Genomic DNA, 19,816 nt, shown 5'->3' with positions numbered 1-19,816 from the left:
GACTGGGTTTGAATCCTGGCTCTGCCACTTTCCAGATGTGTGACTTACAGCAAGTAAGGTAGAGACTTTGGTGTTCGGCCGGGTCCCCAGAGTCCCCTTTACTGGCGCTGTTGCCCATCTGCCAGCTTCTCTGGCTTTGCTGATAACAGTTTACAGCCACTGGCTGGTGGGTGGGTACAGAAGCCCAGCCTGGTCCTCGGATGAGACAAAGGCGAAGGGTACAATCTCGGCTCCAGCGCTCCTCGCGGGATCAGGCTGAGTCCGGGCCTCACCTGAAATCACACGCTTGTCTGCCTTCTCTCCCTCCCCGTCCTGCTTCCCCCACTGCTTCTGGCTTCTCCTGGGAGCACTCCTTCATAAAATCACTTGCCCTGAAATCCTTGACTCTGTTCTGCTCCTGGAAGACCTCGCCTAAGACAGCAGGTGACTTTGCCTCTCAGAGTCTCACTTACCTCACCTGTAAAATGGACAAACATAACATTCCCTGCTGCATGCGGTTAGCACGGAGGGCCTCAGTGTAGGGCCTGGCACACAGTAAGTGCTCACTAAATGAAATCTCTTCTGATTGCTGTGGAATGCATAGCAGTCCTGTCAGTATGGATATTCAGGGACGAGACACTGCCCCTCGGGCAGTGGAGGGTGTCCCGGGTCACCTGCACAGTGGTTGGGCAGAAGCAGCTTTAGAAAACGTCTGTAGCCCCTCTGAGCCCCGTCCCACCCACCCCTTCCCATCAGAGAAGTTCTCATCCTTGGCTCTGTGATTTAACAGCCCCTCTGACTCTCAGGCCATGCGTTGGTGCCTTGGGGGGTGGTCAGTTACGAGAGTGGGTTTGGCCTCTGACATGGTCATTTCCTGGAGATGTGGTCTAGGCCATGTGGGGCTCTGGGTTAGAGAGTGTGGGCATTTTACTGTGAAGCCATCCTCATTGCGGGGGGACTTGAGGGTCTCTGCACAGACGGCAGAGCCGATGGGCTGTCAGAAAAAAGAGCCATCGGTGGGGGCCACCTGGACCTCATCCCCACCCTGGGCCACCCACCTCGGCCAGAGAAGACTCAACTGGCTGGGGAGCCCAGGGCAAGTCATATCGTCTCCCGGGGCTTGTGGCCACGTCTGTAAAGAGGGACATAAGTGAATAAGGGATCAAGGCAGGAACGTGCCCTTGCCCCAGAGCAGGCCATGGTGAGCCTCTCTTCCAAGTCCAAGGGAGATGATTTTGCAGTTCTGCAAACTGGTTCAAAAAAAGAAAAGGAGGGACTTCCCTGGCGATCCAGTGGTTAAGACTCCTCGCTTCCAATGCAGGGGGCGCGGATTCAATCCCTGGTTGGGGAACGAAGATCCCATGTGCCGCATGGTGCGGCCAAAAAAAAAAAAAAAAAAAGAAAAGGTCAGGCTGGGGCGAGGCCACCCCACCACATCCACGATGAGGGCAGAGCTGGCCGTTGGATGGGGCCACCCCACTAAGGGCCTCACTGTGCTCTCTCACTCAACCCCCACCCCCCAACCCCGGGGAGGGATGCTACCACTCCCCCAGTTCTGATGAGGAAAAGGCCGCCCAGCCTGTGAAAAGAGGGGACTCAGGGCCAACCAGAGCAGAACTCTAACCACTGGCCAGCCGTGCCCACCTCTTAGGAGCCACGACTCACACTGGTCCCTCCAAGGCTCTGTCCCCGCCTGGGGGGTATTTAGGACCTGAGGACTTTCCTCACACCTGGGCCTGGCTTCCCCGGCCCCCAGGCCACATCTCAAACCTGCAGTTGGTGTTTCCTGCACCTTCAGAGCTGCCTTTATTCTTATTAAGTCAGCAGCCCCGTGGAAGGAGGGCATCAGCCTCCTTCTGCCTCTCCCCCCACCCCTCCCCCTGCCCCACGCCCCTCGCTGCACCTTTCATCACAGGGAAAAAAAATCCCAAGAAGATGACTAACATCAACTCAGCCCGAGTTACCAAGACAACCTTCCCTGCCCACCACGGACGGGCAGGGAGGAGAGGCTGGAGGGGCGACCCCACCCACACCCGCGGCCCACACCCTCCAGCAGGTCCCGCCAGGAGAGGCTGGGACGGCGGGCACCGCTGCCACGGGGCTGTCAGCCTGGCTTGCAAGCTGCAGCTTTCATCTGCGAGACGCTGCCTTTGCAGCAGATTTGATTCTCTCAGGTTCCCGGTGGCAAGATAATTGAGGAGGGGGTGACGAGTTGATGGAACGAAATCCTCTCCACTGTGGAAAGAGTTCGGTCATGGCTGCCTCCTCCTGCTGCTTGCTGCCTCGTTCGGCCCAGGCCCGAATTTGGAGGTCCAGAGCCCTGGGGAAGGACAGCAGAGGGGCCAAGACGATGGGCCCGAGGGGTCAGACCTGCCTGAGTGTGAACCTCAGCTCCGCTGTTTCTAAGCTGTGTGACGTTGGGCAAGTTACTTAACTTCTCTGAGCCCCAGGACTGACCAGACACCAGTTACAGGCTTCATGGGGTTGTTGAGACATCAAACAAGAGACAGTGTGGACAGTCCCTCCCATGAACCTGGCACCTAGGAAGCGCTCAGTCGATGAAAGGGGCTAGTGTGGATGCCAGGTCTGTTTCTGTCCCCACCCCACCCTCTGGAAGGGAAGGGGACTGACGTTAACACAGAGCCTGCGGGGCACCAGTCCCTGTTCAGTGTTGCAGCAGCGATGCCCAGGAGGAAGCGTTAGACCCTGTTTGTGGTTGGTTTGTGTAACGAGTGGGGCTCAGAGAGTGAGCTACTGTCCACAGCACTCAGCAGAGAGGGTGAGGCAGTGCAATCCCGCCAGGCTGCTGTGATTCGAAGCCCAAGGTCTTCCCCAGAGCCTGCCTTCTTCAAGCTGCCCCAAGTTTCCATGGCTTCAGCAGCAGGGGATGCAGGGCCTGCAATTAACAGTGGAGACACTGGAGTCTCCATGAGGGTCCATGGCCTTCGGAGAGCCCCAGTCTCCTCATGACCACCCCCTCCTCCTACTCTGGGCCTCTTCCTGGGTGGTGGCCAGGCTTTCTACCCACCTCCTGTCCTTGTGGTGACCTCAGAACTGTGACAGAATCCCTGAGAGACACACAGAATCCAATCACCTGTCATTAGGAGTCCTCCATGGCAGCAGCCCTAACTGAGAGGAGGGATATGAAGAGCTCAGGACAGAGGAATCAGTAAACTGATTAGCTGAATCCAATCTCCTGGGGAGGGGGAGGACGGGATGGGGGGCTTCAGGCTAGGCTGAGCAGAGAGGAGAAGGAAGGGCCCAGGGTCACATCCCCACCAGCCAGGAAGCCCTGGGAACCTGATCTTTCCATGCTGGGTTAGCATATTTCAGCCTCAAGAAGCTTTAGAATTAAGAATAGGCACCTTTGTGACTTCCCTGGCCATCCAGTGGTTAAGGCTCCACGCTTCCACTGCAGCGGACACTGGTTCGATCCCTGGTCGGGGAACTAAGATCCCGCATGCCGCACGGTGCAGCCACAGGGGGAAAAAAAAAAAAGGCACTTTTAAGAGAATCAAAACAACAACATTAATATCTTTGTCTTTAGTGTGTGCAGACTGGGTGGCTTAAGCATTTGTAAGTTTCAGGATTTGCTGATTAAAGCACTAGTCAAGCCTTGCAATTCGAATTTAAAATATGAAATTGAGTACTTGATTTAGACTTGGGATTTCAGGTTATACTCTTAGGAAGTTTGTAAACAGTGCTGGAGTTTACCACATTTACAAATTCCATGTATTAGATGTGCAAAGAATGTACTTAATTTTGCAGAGAGGCTGCCTTCTCAGTCAGATCACTGAAGTACTTAAAAGAAAACTTGATATATTCAATTTATTTATGCAGTTTCAAATGCTTAAAGGAGTTTAATTAACTAGTTTTGTAAACGGGACAAAAGAGTAATCAAATGGCCCTTAAAAGAGATTGTTCAGTTGTGCTACATTTATAAATATAGAAATAGAAATAGAATAGTAAGGTGTAAGGTGAACTTAAAAACTTAAGAAAGAACAGCATTTTTGTGTTTGGTTTTTTTTTTGGCCACACCACGTGGCTTACAGGATCTTAGTTCCCCAACCAGGGATTGAACCCAGGCCCTCGGCAGTGAAAGCGCCAAGTCCTAACCACTGAACTGCCAGGGAAGTCCCAGAACAGCATTTTTTAATATGGCACATTCATGAATCAAATCTGAATGTTTAAAGTCAAAGTCATTGTCTCAGTCATCTTTTCTGTGCACAAAAGTCACCCAGGGAGCAAACCAATCACAAGCCTACATTCCTGCCCCCGTTCAAAACTTATCCCTCCCATGTACCCCACCTGCCATGTCCCTTCCCAAAGGTGAGCTCTGGAGGTGACAGGCCTGGCTGTACTCATGGGTTTATGGTTAACAGGCTAATGTCTGGCTTCAGCAGGAAACACTTGACCCTTTGATCTTGGCCTTGGTCTCTAATGGTGGGGCTGCCCCGAGGCCTTTAGTTGACCCTCCTGTTCAAGGGGGAAGGAGCTCCAGTCGTACCTAGGAAGTGTTCAAGGTACCCAACATGGTAACGAAAGCTAACACGGCTATGGTGTTATTAACACCAGGGATATTAACTCATGAGATGGCCATAACAACCCATTTCACAGATGAGGAAGCTGAGATGCAGAGCTGTGGGTGGCAAAGCTGGGACGTGGCTCTGAAGAGTCTGGTGGCAGGACTTTGGCTCTTCATCATCTTCATCTCCTCCATCCTCCCACCTCTGGGAAGTAGACATTATTGTCCCATTGTGCAGATAGTTAACTGAGGCTCAGAGAGTCTAGAGCCTTGCTCAAGGCTACATGGCCAGCATGGGACAGAGACTCAGCAGCTTCTGGCCCTTCCAACCTCTGTGTAGCCCAAATCCAGTGGGAGGAGATGGATTTCCACATACAGCCCTCAAATGGTTTTGTAATAATTATTGTCATGGCCAATGTTTTGCAGGCAGAGGACAGGGGCTCAGAGTGCATGCAGCAGGGAGACCTGGACTGGTCTGGGGACAGGGGAGGCCGGGTGGGTGCAAGGGAAGGAGATGGGGGGCAGGCTGGAGCGGGTAAAGGGACCAGGATGGGCAGCACCCTGGAGGTGTTTCCTGCCTTTGGACTTTCTCCCGAGAACAGCTGGAGGTGATTGATTGAAGGGTTCTGAGCACGGAAGAGACTTATGGTTAGACTTATGTTTGTAAACCGTCCATCATGGGAGGGCAGCAAGACAAGACAGGGAGACCAGAGAGGGGCTGCCTTTGGCATCCAGGTGAGGGAGCTGGAGCCTGGGCCAGCCTAGTGGCTGGAAAACTGAGCCAGCTGGGTGCGTTGAGGTTGGTTCAGTTGGCAGCCTGGATAGGGTTTGGAAAGGGTGGAGTGGGGAAGGGACTGGACATCAAGGAGGACCTCCAGGGCCCGCTTGGGCCCTGGCACATGTGTGGACCCCCTGGCCTGCCACACCAGGACCCCAAGCCGAGGGCCTTCTGCTGGCCTGGAGTATAGCGTGGAGGGCAGCTTGCAGGGCCGGCTACAGCAAACTGGCTTCTGCCGAGCCCCCCAGCCTGGCCTGAGGTGCCCTCACAGCGACCTGAACCGCTTAACACCCCCCAGGGGCGTCCGGGTAATTCAGTCTCTGTGTTTATTCCCACGGTGAGTGCCTCTGAATCTTTCAACTTGACTGCTGACTGTATCAAAATTCCCGTGGTAATTGGATCAGGTGCAGTATTTTCCATGAGGATATTAAATCAGGCCTTCTGCCCGCATCCAGAACGATCCGCTTCAGAATATAAAGACGCAGGAGATGGCATTACCCAAGGTATTTTTCCTCCTTTAAACTTTCTCCCCTGCTCTTAATCATGGCAGCTCTTTATTTGTTGCCAAATAAATTGGGTCGTCCTCCCCTCCCCCAGTTATCAGCCAAAGGAAAGGAAAGATTCCTGCGGGTCGAAGAGGGAGGCCAGAGGTGTGAGGGAGGCGGGCAGGGGTGTGGGACGGCAGAGCCCAGGTTTGCCCAGGACTGTCCCACCTCTAGGGGACCTGTGGGCCCAGGCAGAGTGGCCAACAGTGTGTGTGTTGGTGGGTGGCGGGAGACGGGGGGACAACCAGCCACTTCCCTGCCCCCAGTCTCTGCATCAGGTCCCTGGGAAGGCCATGTGGAGCGGGACATTCTGGGCACGGGGATGGGAGCCCCCGGTCAGCCAACCTTCAAAGTGGGACGTTTGGACCATCTGTAAACACCATAGGAGAGAGCTCCAGGACACAGCAAGACTCAGGGCTGGGAGCTGGAAACTCACAGACATTTAGTTGTTTAAAAAAATAAAGAGGGGAGACTGTTAAGGTCACATCAGAAGTTGAGGAGGCCACGTCAAAACTGCTGTCATTTGGAACAAGACAGGGATGGTGGTTGCACGACTGTGTGAATGCGTTACGTGCCACTGGACTGTGTGCTTTAAAATGCTTACTTCTACGTTATGAGTTTCATGTTCATTCAGAACAGGGGCTCTGCTAAATGCCATGTTACCTGCCACTGACTCGTTTCAACTGTTCAGCCAGTATTGATTGAGCCTCTGCTCTGTGCCAGGCGCTGACCTAGGCTATGGGGATGCAACAGGGAGCAAAACACAGGTGCTGCCCTTGGAGAGCTGGCACCAGAGAAGGGGGGACAGATCACAATGGTGGGGGAAGGCCCGAGCACAGCAGGACCCATCAGGACCTCAGCTTTTACTTTCAGTGAGCTGGGAGCTATGGGAGGGTTCTGAGCAGAGGAGGGTCTTGACCTGACAACAGGGTCCCTCTGGCTACTGAGTGCTGGATGGACTGCAGGGGACAGGAAGTCAGCCCAGGGACCCCAGGTGGGAGGTCAGTGAAGTCATCTAGGTAAGAGTCGGTGGGAAATACAAATTAAAACCACAAAGAGATCTAGTACATAGCCACCAGAGTGGCTAAAATTAAAGACAGATATAACCAAGCGTTGACATGCACCTGGAGCAACCAGAACTCTCATATGTTGTTGTGGGCACATAATGTTACGGCCGCTTTGAAGACGTTCTTGGCAGTTTCTGGTAAAGTTAAATGTACCTCTACCCTACAACACAACAATTCCACTCGCAGCCATATACCCGAGAGAAATGAGTGCTTATATTCACAAAAAGGCACATACAAGCAGCTTTATTCACAATAACCCCAAATTAGAAACAGCTCAATTGTCCATCCACAGGAGAATGGATGAAAAAATTGTGTATCCACACAATGAAATACTATACAGCAACGAAAAAGAAGGAACCCCTGATACATACAGTGACATGGATGTATCTCCTATACACTAATGTCAAACAAATTAGAAAACAGACACAAAAGAGTACATATTATATGATTGCATTTTTCTGAAGTTCTAGAACCTGCAAAGTGACCTACAGTGACAGAAGTGCAGCTTCCTTTGGAAAGGTGTTAATGACAGGGAGGGAGCATGAAGGAACTTTCCCCAGTGACAAACGTTCTTTGTCTTGATCCTGGCGGTGTTTTTACATACTCATGTAAAATTTCATCAAGCTATGTACTTATGTGTGCATTTCACTGAACGTGACTTACATCTTGGGGAAAAAAAACTGTCATAGGATGAAAGAGAAAGAATCCAGGCTCCAACCAGGTGCCAGGGTGGTAGGTGTGCAGGTGGAAGCAAAGGGCCTGCAGAAACTTACTTCCCTCCATGGGCTCACTGCATCAGGGCCCGGGCACCTTGTAATTCCAGCTACCGCCTGCCCTTTCCCGAGGACCCTGCCCCTTACTCTGGGTGAAGGCAGCCCGGGTGACCAGATGCCTGTCTTAAAGAGGGCAGGTGGCCTGAGGAAGTGCTTATTTATTTTGGGGACTCAGCCCATTTGTCCAATGGGAGAGGGGCTGGTGGTGAGCATCGCGGGACCAGATTCCTGATTATAACTTCATAACGGGCACTGGCTATTCGGGAGGTGCTGATATTTATGGAATAAATACGACGCGATTTATGGCTGTATCTCCCTCTGATGTCCCATCTGATATGCAATTCAATTTCTTTTATTGTCTTTGGGCTTTTGCCATGGAGGAGAATGCATAAATAAATAAATATATGGGTAAATGGCAGCCGGCAGGCTGGGCTGGGGCTGCCAGCCCGCCGTCTCCAGTCCCATATTAGGCCCATCTATCACGCTTTATGAAGCCTGAGCCTGTCCCCCGGCTCGGACGGGGAGCAGTCATGCCAGTCACTCCCTGTTATTTAGGGGTCTCTGCTGGCAGGCTGCCCTACCCGCCTTCTTCCTGCCACTGGGCCGAGGCGTCCCTACTCAGGACCGAAACCTGTGCCACCCGCTTGCAGGGACCCCTGAGGTCCACGTGTCCCAGCTCTTCTGTGGGTGGAGAACACTGAAGACTCGTGACATGTGCCCCCTGCCCGCTCTCCCATGGGGACCCCACGCCAAGTGGCCAGGCTGTGCTTCTGCTTGGGAGACAAACCACATCTTGAAAACCAAGCAGCGGCACCTCTGAGCCCTGGGGGCCTGGGTAAGTCACACTGCCTGACCCTTGCTTCCTCATCTGAGGAGGGGGCAGCGGCCTTTATCCCAGGGCTGCTTCCAAGATGTGGGGAGGCCCTGCACACGCTCGGGGCACAGGGCTGGGCGTTCAGTCCACACAAATGTTGCCCGGGCACTGACTGGTTGAGGGGCCTCTGGAGTGGGCAGACCCCAGCCCTGCCCTCAGCCAGCCCTGTTCTGGGGGTGACAGAAGGGCTCAGTGGCTGGTTCCCTGCCCCTTGCTGAGGACACAGCTGGAGAGCCCTGAGGCTGGCTTCAAGGCTGCCCTCCATAGCCGCTCTGTGGCCCCCCATCTCATGTGGACTCCTGTACCCCATGATTTGAGTAGCCTGCAGCGCCCCCCCGTGCCCCTTGGGGACTGTCCTCCAGGGGCCAACCTCTGGCCTCAAGCCCCCCTCCGTGAGGTGCTCCCATCCTCTGTGTCTCTCCATCCCAGCAGTAGGCTTGGAGCCCTGCACGCCCCCAGCTGGGCCAGGCCACAGGGTCTATGACAACCACCGCTAACTTCAGGCTCCAGGGGATGCGTCGGTCACCCCCCATCAGTTCCCGCCACTCTTCCTCCTCCACCTCCCACGGAGCCTGCCTGCTGGACCCCACGTGTCTCAGGGCTCCACAGCCTTCAGACCGTGTCTGTGCCCACCCCCAGCCCAGGTCCCAGCACACACACCACAGTCACACCCACACAGGCACACACCACACACACACACAGACACACACCACACACACCCGCCCATACCCCACATCGATCTCACACACACACGGCTCACACTCACAAAACACACATGTGTGCTCATGCATGCACACACACGTGAATGCACACACACACACGTGCACACGCCCACATGCACACATCCAAATGGAAGCCTGACAGCTCCAGCACATCCCTGACACAGCAGTGCGGGAAGGGCGATTTGTAAAGATGATCTCCATTGAAGAGATAAATTTCCCTGCTGGGGAGCAGGACGGACAATCGACCACAGTTTTGGAAAGGAAGGGGGTGCGGTGGGGAGGTGATCCAGTGGCAGGAACAGCGCATGTGCAAGTGCTCCGTGGCCCAGGCAGAGCACCCAGGATGCTCTCGAAGGGACTTCTAATCTGACACGGATGCTGGGGGCTGTCCTACATGTGGTTTGTTCCGGAAATCGGGAAAGGTGGGGGAGGGCAGGCAAGGAGGCTGCTAGAGAATCCAAGAGAACTGAGTTCAAACCCCACCTGACCCCTCCCAGCCAGGTAACACTGGGCAAGTTACTTTGCTTCCTGAGCCTCAGTCTCCCCATCCGAAGCATGGGGCCGATACCTGCTCCCTAGTAGGATCCCCGTGAGGAGGAGCCTGATGGTTTGCGTGTCAGGTGGTCAGGGACAGGCCCTGTCCGAGGCGGGGAGGGTGAGCGGTCAGCAACCAAGGGTGCAGCAAAGCGGGGCCTCTAACCCCCCGGTCCCCATGGCTACCCCCACCTGTGGGAGCTACCCTCTGCCCACCTCCCTGTCCTCCAGGTGCCCCACCCTCCTGGGGGAGGCACAGATTTGGCAGCTTTACTGTTTTATTTTCTAGATGCCCCTGCTCCTGCCTTGGCCTTGGACCGGCCCCAGCAGGCGGCATAAATTTCCCGCAGCCCCTGCAGAGCCCCGTTAAGCTGGCACCAGGAATGCTAATGGCTCCTTGTGGTCCCAGGCTGAGAATCCCAGCCTCTCCCTGACATTTGTAAGGTTCACGTTTTCAAAATAAAGCCACGTGAAGGGTGAGGTGCATTTGTAGATCACTTCCCAGTCGTGGGTCATGGGCTTGCGAGCTCCTTCCCTGCCCTTGGTCTTCACCCCCATTTACGGGCAGCCTCACCCCCAAAGAAGAGCCCAACTGGAGCCTGGGCCTCGCTGCCAGATTTCTTTCTCCTTCGTTCCCTCCCTCCGTCCAGTCTGCTTTCCTTCACTCATTCATTCACTCTGTACTATTTATGGACCACCTAGTGTACACCCTGCCTTGGGTGCACGTCAGGGACAGAGCGGGAAGCCACAGGATTCTTGTCCTCTGGGACCGGCAGCCTGGTGGGAAAGAGGGACATGAAAATAATGATGGGTTTAGAGGTGCCATGAGGTCAGGGGGCGGGGCAGCCTGAGGAAGTGCCATTGTCCTGAGGTCTGAGCCCTAGAGGAGGAGCAAGCGTCAGGCTGGTGAGAAGAGCAGAGGAGCGTCTCAGGCAGAGGGACCGGCAGGTGCCAGAGTCCTGGGGTTGGAGGGGACCTGGAGACCCTGAGGGTCGGAAGGTGCTGGCCGATGATGTAGGAGTTCTGGAGTCTTAGGAGCTGAGGTCTCAGAGACCGCCCTTACCTGAGAGCGATGGGAGCCTCTGCAGGGTCGTGCCAGGCCCTGGGGACAGACAGGGGTCCAACTCAGGCCTGGGGGTCCCATCCTGGTTCCAGCGGTGCTCACGGCAAGGGTTAAGAATCCCTGGGGCAGCTGGAGTGCAGGTGTGGCTTATCTGTGCCTTCCCTTCCCTTGCTAGGTTCTGCTGCTGACTTATAATTGCTGTTTCCTTGTCCTCAGCAGAAAGAGCTTGGAAATGAAATTACTGTTTAAGGGCAGCTTCCCCGTGGTGGGGATTGCTGGCGCAGACCAGTGTCTGCGTGGAGCTGGTCACTCCACTGGGGACTCTGTGGCCTTATCTGCTGCTTTGTGCCCCATGGATTCATCCCGCAAGTGTCCCTGCTGGGCAGAGAAAGGGGGGGCAAGCACAGTTGCCGCCCTCAGGAAGCTCCCAGTCTGATGGGGGAGACAGACCACAGACAAACAAGCAAGTATGTGTATGTGTCACAGGTTAGGAAGGAAAACACTGCACAGTGCAGGAGTAGGAAGCACAGGGGAAGGTCTAGGAAGGTCTGGGTCGGACTCTCCATATCGGGACCCTGGGGAGGGAGGGACACAGAAATCTGCAGGAACAGTGCTCCAGGCATAAGGCACAGCACATGCAAAAGCCTTGAGGTGGGAATGTGCTCTGTGTGTTTGGGAAGGAGGCCCGTGTGGCCGGAGCTGAGTGGCCAAAAGGAGAGGGTGGCAGGTGCAGTGGGAGAAATGGGGAGGGGGCTGTCAGGTTGTGCCTTCTGCTGAGAGGGCAAGGGCCCCAGAACTGGGGGCAGAGGTTGTGTGAGGAGAACCCAGGGAGAAGAAGCCCTCACTTCCCGCATGCATGCATTCATTCATTACCATGATAATCATCATCACCACCATCATCACCATCACCATCATCATCACCATCACCATCATCATCACCATCATCACCACCATCATTACTATCATCATCACCATCATCACCACCACCATCATCATCACCATCATCATCACCATCATCATCATTATCATCACCATCATCATCATCACCATCATCACCACCATCAACATTACTATCATCGGACTTCCCTGGTGGCACAGTGGTTAAGAATCTGCCTGCCAATGCTGGGGACAGGGGTTCGAGCCCTGCTCCAGGAAGATCCCACATGCCGCGGAGCAACTAATCCCGTGCGCCACGCCTGCTGAGCCTGCGTTCTAGAGCCCGCGAGCCACAACTACTGAGCCCGCATGCCACAACTACTGAAGCCCACGCACCTAGAGCCCGTGCTCCGCAACAAGAGAAGCCGCCGCAATGAGAAGCCCACTCACCGCAACGAAGAGCAGCCCCCGCTCGCCACAACTAGAGAAAGCCCACGCACAGCAACGAAGACCCAACGCAGCCAAAAATAAATAAATTTTAAAAACCCTATGTTCTCTTAAAATCCTTAAAAAAAAAAAAATTACTATCATCATCACCATCACCACCATCACCATCATCATCACCATCATCATCATCATCACCATCACCATCATCATCACCATCATCATAATCATCACCATCATAATCATCACCATCATCATCAATCACACTTACATCCATTCGTTCACCATCCATCCATCCATCCATCCCTCCATCCATCCATTCATTCAGATGCTCTCATTCTTCATGTACTTTTCATTCACTTACCATCCATTTAACATTCATCATCCTTCATTCATTCACTAGGCATTCTGTAAGCACCCACTTTGCTGCCCACCCAGGAGGTGAGTCACACCCCTCCTGCCTACCCTCCAGGGGCCCCTAGTTGGGGGAGCGGTGCAGACATACAAGAAAAGCCACTGAGGAGCAGCTGGACTCTGTGATCTACCCACAGGGTGGGCTCCATGGCCTTGTGTTCCTGGCTGACCTGTGTTGTGGGTGACTTTGGCTGCGTGTGGGCAGTGTCAGGCACAGCAGAGGCATGTCTGTGCGGACTCGGCCGCAGGCTTTCCCCAGGGAGTGCCAGGCCCAAGGAATGCCAGGCCCAAGGAGTGCCAGGCCCAAGGATTGCCGTGCTGGACCCTGAGTGTCCAGAGGAAGTGGGAGGGGACCTAGCAGGGGCCAGAGGCTGGATCTAGGGCAGGAGCCTCTCACTGGGGAGCGGGGAGCCTGGACCCCTGGGAGAGGTTGAAGAAGGGAGGCTCCTCTCTGGCAGTCCCCACATGGAGTCCGGCTCTTCATCAGGACATGTGGGGCTGGCCTTTGCCCACCCCACCAGCCCCAAACTGCTTCTTCCCAAACTCCCATCTCCAGCCACCCGGGGCTTCCTTCAGTTCTTCGGTTTTGTCTCCAAGCCTTTCACATGCTGTTTCCTCTCCTGGAATGCTCATTCCCAACCCCTTTACTGGCTATCTCCTCCTCTCTGGGTCCCAGCTGAGACCTCACCTCTTCCAGGAAGCCTTCCCTGACTTCTCCAGACTGGGGTAAGCACCTTCTCTTTATTCTCTCTTCCCCAGTGCTCTGATCACTCTGTGTTATAATCACCAGTTTATTATTGGGGCCCCCCAAGTGCAGGGACAGTTTCACCAATTCATCACTCTGTCCCCTGTGCCCAGCCCAGGGCATGGCATGTGGACTAAGTAAATGTCTGTCCAGCGAGTGAATGAATGATGAGTGGACAGCCTTTTTTTTTTTTTTAGAAATTTATTTATTTTTGGCAGCGTTGGGTCTTTGTTGCTGCACGCGGGCTTTCTCTAGTTGCGGCGAGTGGGGGCTACTCTTCGGTGCGGTGCGCGGGCTTCTGATTGCGGTGGCTTCTCTTGTTTCAGAGCATGGGCTCTAGGCACGCGGGCTTCAGTAGTTGTGGCACGTGGGCTCAGTAGTTGTGGCTCGCGGGGTCTAGAGTGCAGGCTCAGTAGTTGTGGCGCACTGGCTTAGTTGCTCCGCAGCATGTGGGATCTTCCTGGACCAGGGATCGAAGCCGTGTCCCCAGCATTGGCAGGCAGATTCTTAACCACTGCACCACCAGGGAGGTCCCGACAGCCATTGTTACCTCCTTTGCAGCCCAGCCTCTGGCTCCTGCACCACCCGGAAGGGGGTGCATCATTTATCCATCTGGGCCCCTTGGATTTGAAGGGCTATCCAGGGTTGACTCAATCCCAGGCCCAGGCCCTGCTCGGTCTGGGGACAGAGGAGGGTTGAGACAGTTGCTGTACTGAGGGGTGGCATGTCCCGAGGCCAACCATGTCCCTGGGCCTGTCTGAACTTGTTAACTCCAGGGAGAAGATGTTCTCTGAGGGTGACAGCTGATGGGTCCCTGTCAGCTCCCATCAGCGTGAGCCCTCCCTCTCCACCCTGCCTCTCATCCCATCTTTCAGGTCTCCACTGTGCTGTCGCCTCTTCCAAGAAGCCTCCCCTGATTGCCCAAACTAAACTTAGCCCCTCATCCTGGCCCCTTAGTGTGGTGTGGTCCCCTCAAGAGCCATTGCCAGGAGCTGGGCAAGGTCAGGGAGCACCCGGCTGGCGCCTCTTAAAGGAGCCATCATCTCCGGCCCTGCCCCCGTAGGATCAGCCTTTGCCAGCCATGTGGTTCCTGCTTGTTCCCCAAACATTCCCTGAACTCAGGGAATGGGGACAGTGGGTGAGGCACACGAGGTCCCTGCCCGCCAAGAACTCACAACCCTCAGCAGCCACAGATCCTCTACAGGACGAAGCCCCTGCTCATCACCATGGTGCCCAGCACCCCACATCATCTGGCCTCTGCACCCTGCTCCAGCCTCACCCCCAGGACCAACTCCCCACCCAGAGCGGCAAACACACAACAGGTTTGCCCTATCGATTCAGACGTCTGAGCCTTTGCACATGCTGTGCCTCCTGCCTGAGATGCCCTTTCCCCTACTCATCCTTTACAACTTGGTCTATTTATCACCTCTTCTAGGAAGCACCCTCCACCTGCAGGCAGAACTAGCCACCCCACCCTCCTTACACCGCAAGTCCCCCATGCACCACCTTCCGTTACATCCTATCAGCCTCTTCATGGACATCAATGGATATGGTGTCTCTCCCTCACTAGGGGGTGGGATGGGGGGTGTCTAATTCACCTCTGTGTCCCCAACACAGTGCGGGGTACACAGTGGGCAACACTACATGTTTGCTGAGGAACAAACGACTGGAAAACACGTGGTCACAATCCAGTCTTATAAAACAGGCAAGAACAAGCCTTGGAATGTCATCAGGCTGTTTCTTAGTGCCTTGTCTCCCTCTCTAGTCAGACCGAGGGCTCATCGAGAGCAGGATCTTGTCTTCATTGTAGTGATAGCAATTTATTGCCCACCCTCTCCACCCTCTCCACCCTCACCATGCTGGGCTCGGTGCCAAGCACTTGGCAAGTGCTTAGGTGTTTGCAACAGGAAGGACTGAATGCAGAGAGGTAAGTGCTCAGGGGATGGATGGAAGGACACTGCAAGTGCTGACATCCAGGACATTGCAGAACTGACCCACCCGGGAAGCTGCCACCACCTGAGGCTCTGGGAGCTCACTCTGTAACTGCAATCCAGGGGGCAGAAATAGGAGTCAAGATGCCACGGCTGCTGCTACCACCACACAAAGCCCTCTCAACCCCCACAGAGCTGGAGAATGGGAAGCACGCTGCTGCAGAAAGCCTCCTCCTCTGTGACCTCACTTGCCACCAGAAAAAATCACCAGATTTTTTCTTTCTTTTTACTTTTACTTTCCCAGTCTCAAGCAAGGACATCTGATGGGAAGGACCTAGCTGCAAAGGCTGCAGCTGAAAAATAGTCCTGAGCATGTTTAGGAAGTTTATTACTATTTTCCTTAGAGTTTTTCTGTGAAAGGCTGCTAAGTTTTATCAAGTGTTTTCTCTAGCATCTATTGATACGAGCATCTGGCTTTCTCCTTTGATTTACTGATTTTAATGAATGGCGCATATAAGGGGGCATCTCCTGCGGGTGGGGGGAGGGAAGGTCTCTCTCTGAGGTGATGTTTGTGATGAGACCAGGTATCCTTGGTCACAAATGTCAGCTTAGAATCTCTGCTTTGAGAGCAGAGAATAGCCAGCAGCAGAAGCACTTTTCAGGTTAATGGAACAGTGGAAACTTAAGGAACTACCCCTAGGGCGACTTTATTGCTGGGAGGAGACGTGCAACGGGAAAGACCAGGTAAAGACCCTGATGCCCCCTTTTATTTCAGGACTTGAAAGGCACTAGTGAGCGGTTTCCATGTCATGAACAGCCATTGAAACCTCACAAGCACGGTAATGAACCTGCATCATTACCAATCCCGTTTTACAGACGAGGACACCGAGGCTCAAAGAGCCAGGGTCCCCCGGCAGAGCCAGGGCAAGGCAGCTGGGGCTGACTCCCAAGCCGGGCACTCCCGGGCACGACCACCAGGTGGGGGTGAGCGGCCAGGGACGGAGCGGTCGGGAGGCTGGGGGGCGCTGCCCGCCGTCTGTCCCTCCCTCCCGCCATGGGTCCCGCCCGCCGGGGGAGGTGCGTCCTGGGGCCCCGCGCGCGCGGTCCGCGCACACCGGAGCCGGAGCCGAGGCGGGCGCGCAGAGCCGGGCGCGCACTGCCTGATCGCAAGGGCGTCGGTGCCCTGGACCATGGCGGCGGTGGCCGCGCTCCTGCTGGGTCTGGCGCTCCTGGCGCCGCGGGCGGCCGGCGCGGGCATGGGCGCGTGTTACGACGGCGCGGGGCGCCCGCAGCGCTGCCTGCCCGTGTTCGAGAACGCGGCGTTCGGCCGGCTAGCCGAGGCCTCCCACACGTGCGGCCGCCCGCCCGAGGACTTCTGCCCGCACGTGGGCGCTCAGGGAGCGGGGGCGCAGTGCCAGCGCTGCGACGCCGCCGACCCCGAGCGCCACCACAACGCCTCCTACCTCACCGACTTCCACAGCCAGGACGACAGCACCTGGTGGCAGAGCCCGTCCATGGCCTTCGGGGTGCAGTACCCCACCTCGGTCAACATCACTCTCAACCTGGGTAAGCGCGGGCTCAGGACACCGCCATCACCTCGTCCCCTGTGCCCACCATCGGGGGCTCGAGGCTGCGCGCCCTTGGTTAGCTGTGGGATCCAGATATGGGGGGGCCTCAGGAAAGGGACCTGTGCCCCCCACTATCTGGAAGGATAGACTGATGGGTGTCTGTTGGGGCTGGGAGGGGTGGGAAGCCTCCTGGGAGCCCTTTACAGAGCAGTGGACCTGGGTGCGAGGACCATGCCCTGTAATGATTGTCCATCCTAGACCCAGAGCTGTTGTGGGCAAAGAAGGGAGGTCACCCACCAGGGGGTGAACTAGTCAGCTCTCTGGGGCAGGGGCTCCTAATCTTGGGTCATCTGGTTGACTTCTGGGGTTCAGTGAATCCCTGAGGCTGTGTGTCGTCCCTGGGGGTGATCTTGGGGATAGAGCCAGTGTGTTCATCACCGGGAAGGTTGCCCTCAGGGCAGGAGCCAAGTTTCACCCGGCTATTGGGTAACTGGACCAGATGGCATGGCCTCTCTGCTGTGCCCAAGCCTCCCTCCACCCAACCCCATGCCAAGGTGCAGGAGCCGTTAGGTCCCTGGGAATCACAATCCCGAGTCTGGACCCAGCACTTCACTCCTGGCACCTCCCCCATTTCAGGGAATGGGAATAATCACCTCCCCGCCCCCGCCCCCCAGCTCCATAGCCCTTTCAGGGAGGGAGTGTTTCCATCGGTCCACACTCCCTTATCTGTGTGTTCAAAATCTCCCAAAGCTCTGAAAACTCAAAGTATTTTTATAACTCATTTTGGTTGCTAAACCTGACCTGAGGCTACTTATAGACCTTGTTGATCCTAGAGTGAATAGTCATACATTCTGTTTCTGAGATGTTTGAACATGGCTGTTAGCCCCAGACCCGGCTGGAGATGTTAACACAATCCATGGCATAAGGACTGCATCATCTCTCTAAACTCTGAAGAGTTCTGAATTCTAAACTACATCCGGAGCCAAACAGTTTTGATAAGGAATTATGGGAATGTATCCCTATTTTTCAGATGAGAAAATTGAGGTTCAGAGAGGTTAAGTCTTTTGCCCAAAGACACACAGCTGCTAAATGATACTGACATCCATGTGTATCCAAGATCAGAGCATAAACTCCTTCACATGAATTCCACCCATCGGTGGAGTCGGCTCTTCCTAGCTCTGGGTGACAGTGCCTTGGGGAGGGCTGGGGAATGGCACTGAAGTAGTAGGGGGGACATCGAGCCTTCTCAGAAGAGCAGGCTGTTACCCACTGCCACCCCAAGAAGCTCGGTTGCTCTGAGGCCTTGTTACCACCCATTGACCTGTCGGGCTCTCCAGGTGGGGCTTGTCGATGGGATGGGAGGGATGGAATGGGACAGGGTCTCTACCCAGGCTTGCGACAGGAAACCAGTGGGGGGAGAGAGGTTGGGGGAGCTGGCTGGACTGGCCTGGCAGGACCCCAAGGCCACAGGGGAAGGAATCTGGGATAGGATGGGGTCTGTGGGAGACAGTCTGTTCCATGACAGAGGACGCGGGATTGGCTGATGTGTTGCTTGTGTGGGTGGAACCCGGGGCAGACGAGGGGCTCAGGCCAGGCACAGACGAGGCGGGAGCGGGCGGGGGAGGGTCTACGTGTTTGGATTTGGGGCAGTTCCCGTTTACACTTGGTGTGTGCCAGGCCCTGCGCCACACACACACACACACACCATTGTTCTTCCCGTCGTGTTGTGCAGCACCAGGCATGTGGGAGGGGCTCTGGAAGGGTCTGCACAGTGAATGAATGAGGGAGGGACAATGTCACCTCCTCCATCCTGTGCCCCGGGCCCAGCTCAGGGGTCTCTTTTGCCTGCCCCAGGCCACCGAAGAGGCTTTGCACTCAGGCCCAGCACAGCCACTCACTGGGCAAACGCCACCCCCTCCCCGTGCCTCGGTTTCCTCCCTGTCAGATGGGGTGAGAGTTGCCACCTCTCGGGCAGCATGCAGGTCCTGTGAGCTCAGGTCGGCCAAGTGCTTACAGGAGCTGGGACAGTCCTTGTGTGTGACCAACAGGACTCTGCTGAGAGCGGCTCAGGCTGAGGTTCCCCTTGCGGTGGCCTCTTCCAAAGGGATTGAGAAATGTTCGCCCACCTGGCTCCCAAAAGACATCCTGACCCTGGTCCCATTTATGCAGGAGGGGTTCTGGGGACCCACAGCAGCCCCAGAGGTGGCCCACGTTTGGTTGCATTCAAATTTGGTTTTCTCCACTCTGAGCCACAGATTGCATAATATCAGGGGAAGAAGAGGTCTGGGATCATCAGGGTATTCCCAGTGGGGGCCTGATGGATCCTCAGTCAAGGTGGGCAGGGAAGCCTCTCCTAGCCCTCAAGCCACCTCTGCTGGCTCTGCCCCTTCTCTCCTTGACCTCGTTGGAGGCAGGAGTGGGCAGCGGCTCTGGCCCCGGTCTCCTGGAGGGAGTGGGGTGAGGGTGGGGGAGGGACAGGCGGCCGGTCAGCCCTGGATGGAGGTCGCTGCTTTCCCAGCCCCCTGCGAGCTCGCAGACATCTGTTCCAAATCCCCGAGTCCTGTCACTAAGCTGAGGCTTCCTGTCTGGGATGAAAGGCAGCAGCGGGGTCTGGTGGCTCCCAGCCCTCCACGGAGGCCATGGGAAGTGAGCAGGCTGGAGCCTTGTAGTGGGTGTGTGGGAGATGGATGGTCATCAGGGGTAACACAGTATTCAGGGGGCCCTCACCACGTGCTAGGGACCCCACTAAGTCAGCACCCCATCCCAGCACCATTTGTTCCTTTTCTTTGGCCACGCTGTGCGGCATGTGGAATCTTAGTTCCCCGACCAGGGATTGAACCTGTGCCCCCTGCATTGGGAGCGTGGAGTCTTAACCACTGGACCGCCAGGGAAGTCCCCGTTTGTTCTTTTATAGACAGGGAAACTGAGGCTCTGAGGATGATATCAGTGCCTAGGGTCCCACCGCAGACCCTGAGACC

The 19,816-nt window shown here is 55.6% G+C and overlaps 1 protein-coding gene across 3 annotated transcripts in view; it reads left to right on the top strand.

Moving 5' to 3' along the window:
- Positions 1 to 16,386: 16,386 nt before the first annotated feature.
- The window catches only part of LAMC3 (laminin subunit gamma 3), a 60,659-nt gene continuing 57,229 nt past the window's right edge, over positions 16,387 to 19,816 (top strand). For all 3 annotated transcript variants that reach the window (XM_061199754.1, XM_061199752.1, XM_061199753.1), the window contains exon 1: positions 16,387 to 16,836. In XM_061199754.1, the coding sequence (XP_061055737.1) occupies positions 16,461 to 16,836 (376 nt within the window). In that variant the 5' untranslated portion in view covers positions 16,387 to 16,460. The remainder of the gene's footprint in view (positions 16,837 to 19,816) is intronic.

The sequence above is a fragment of the Eubalaena glacialis genome, chromosome 9, assembly GCF_028564815.1.
Source record: "Eubalaena glacialis isolate mEubGla1 chromosome 9, mEubGla1.1.hap2.+ XY, whole genome shotgun sequence".
Classification (NCBI taxonomy): domain Eukaryota; kingdom Metazoa; phylum Chordata; class Mammalia; order Artiodactyla; family Balaenidae; genus Eubalaena; species Eubalaena glacialis.
This window is presented reverse-complemented; position numbering and strand designations above follow the sequence as displayed.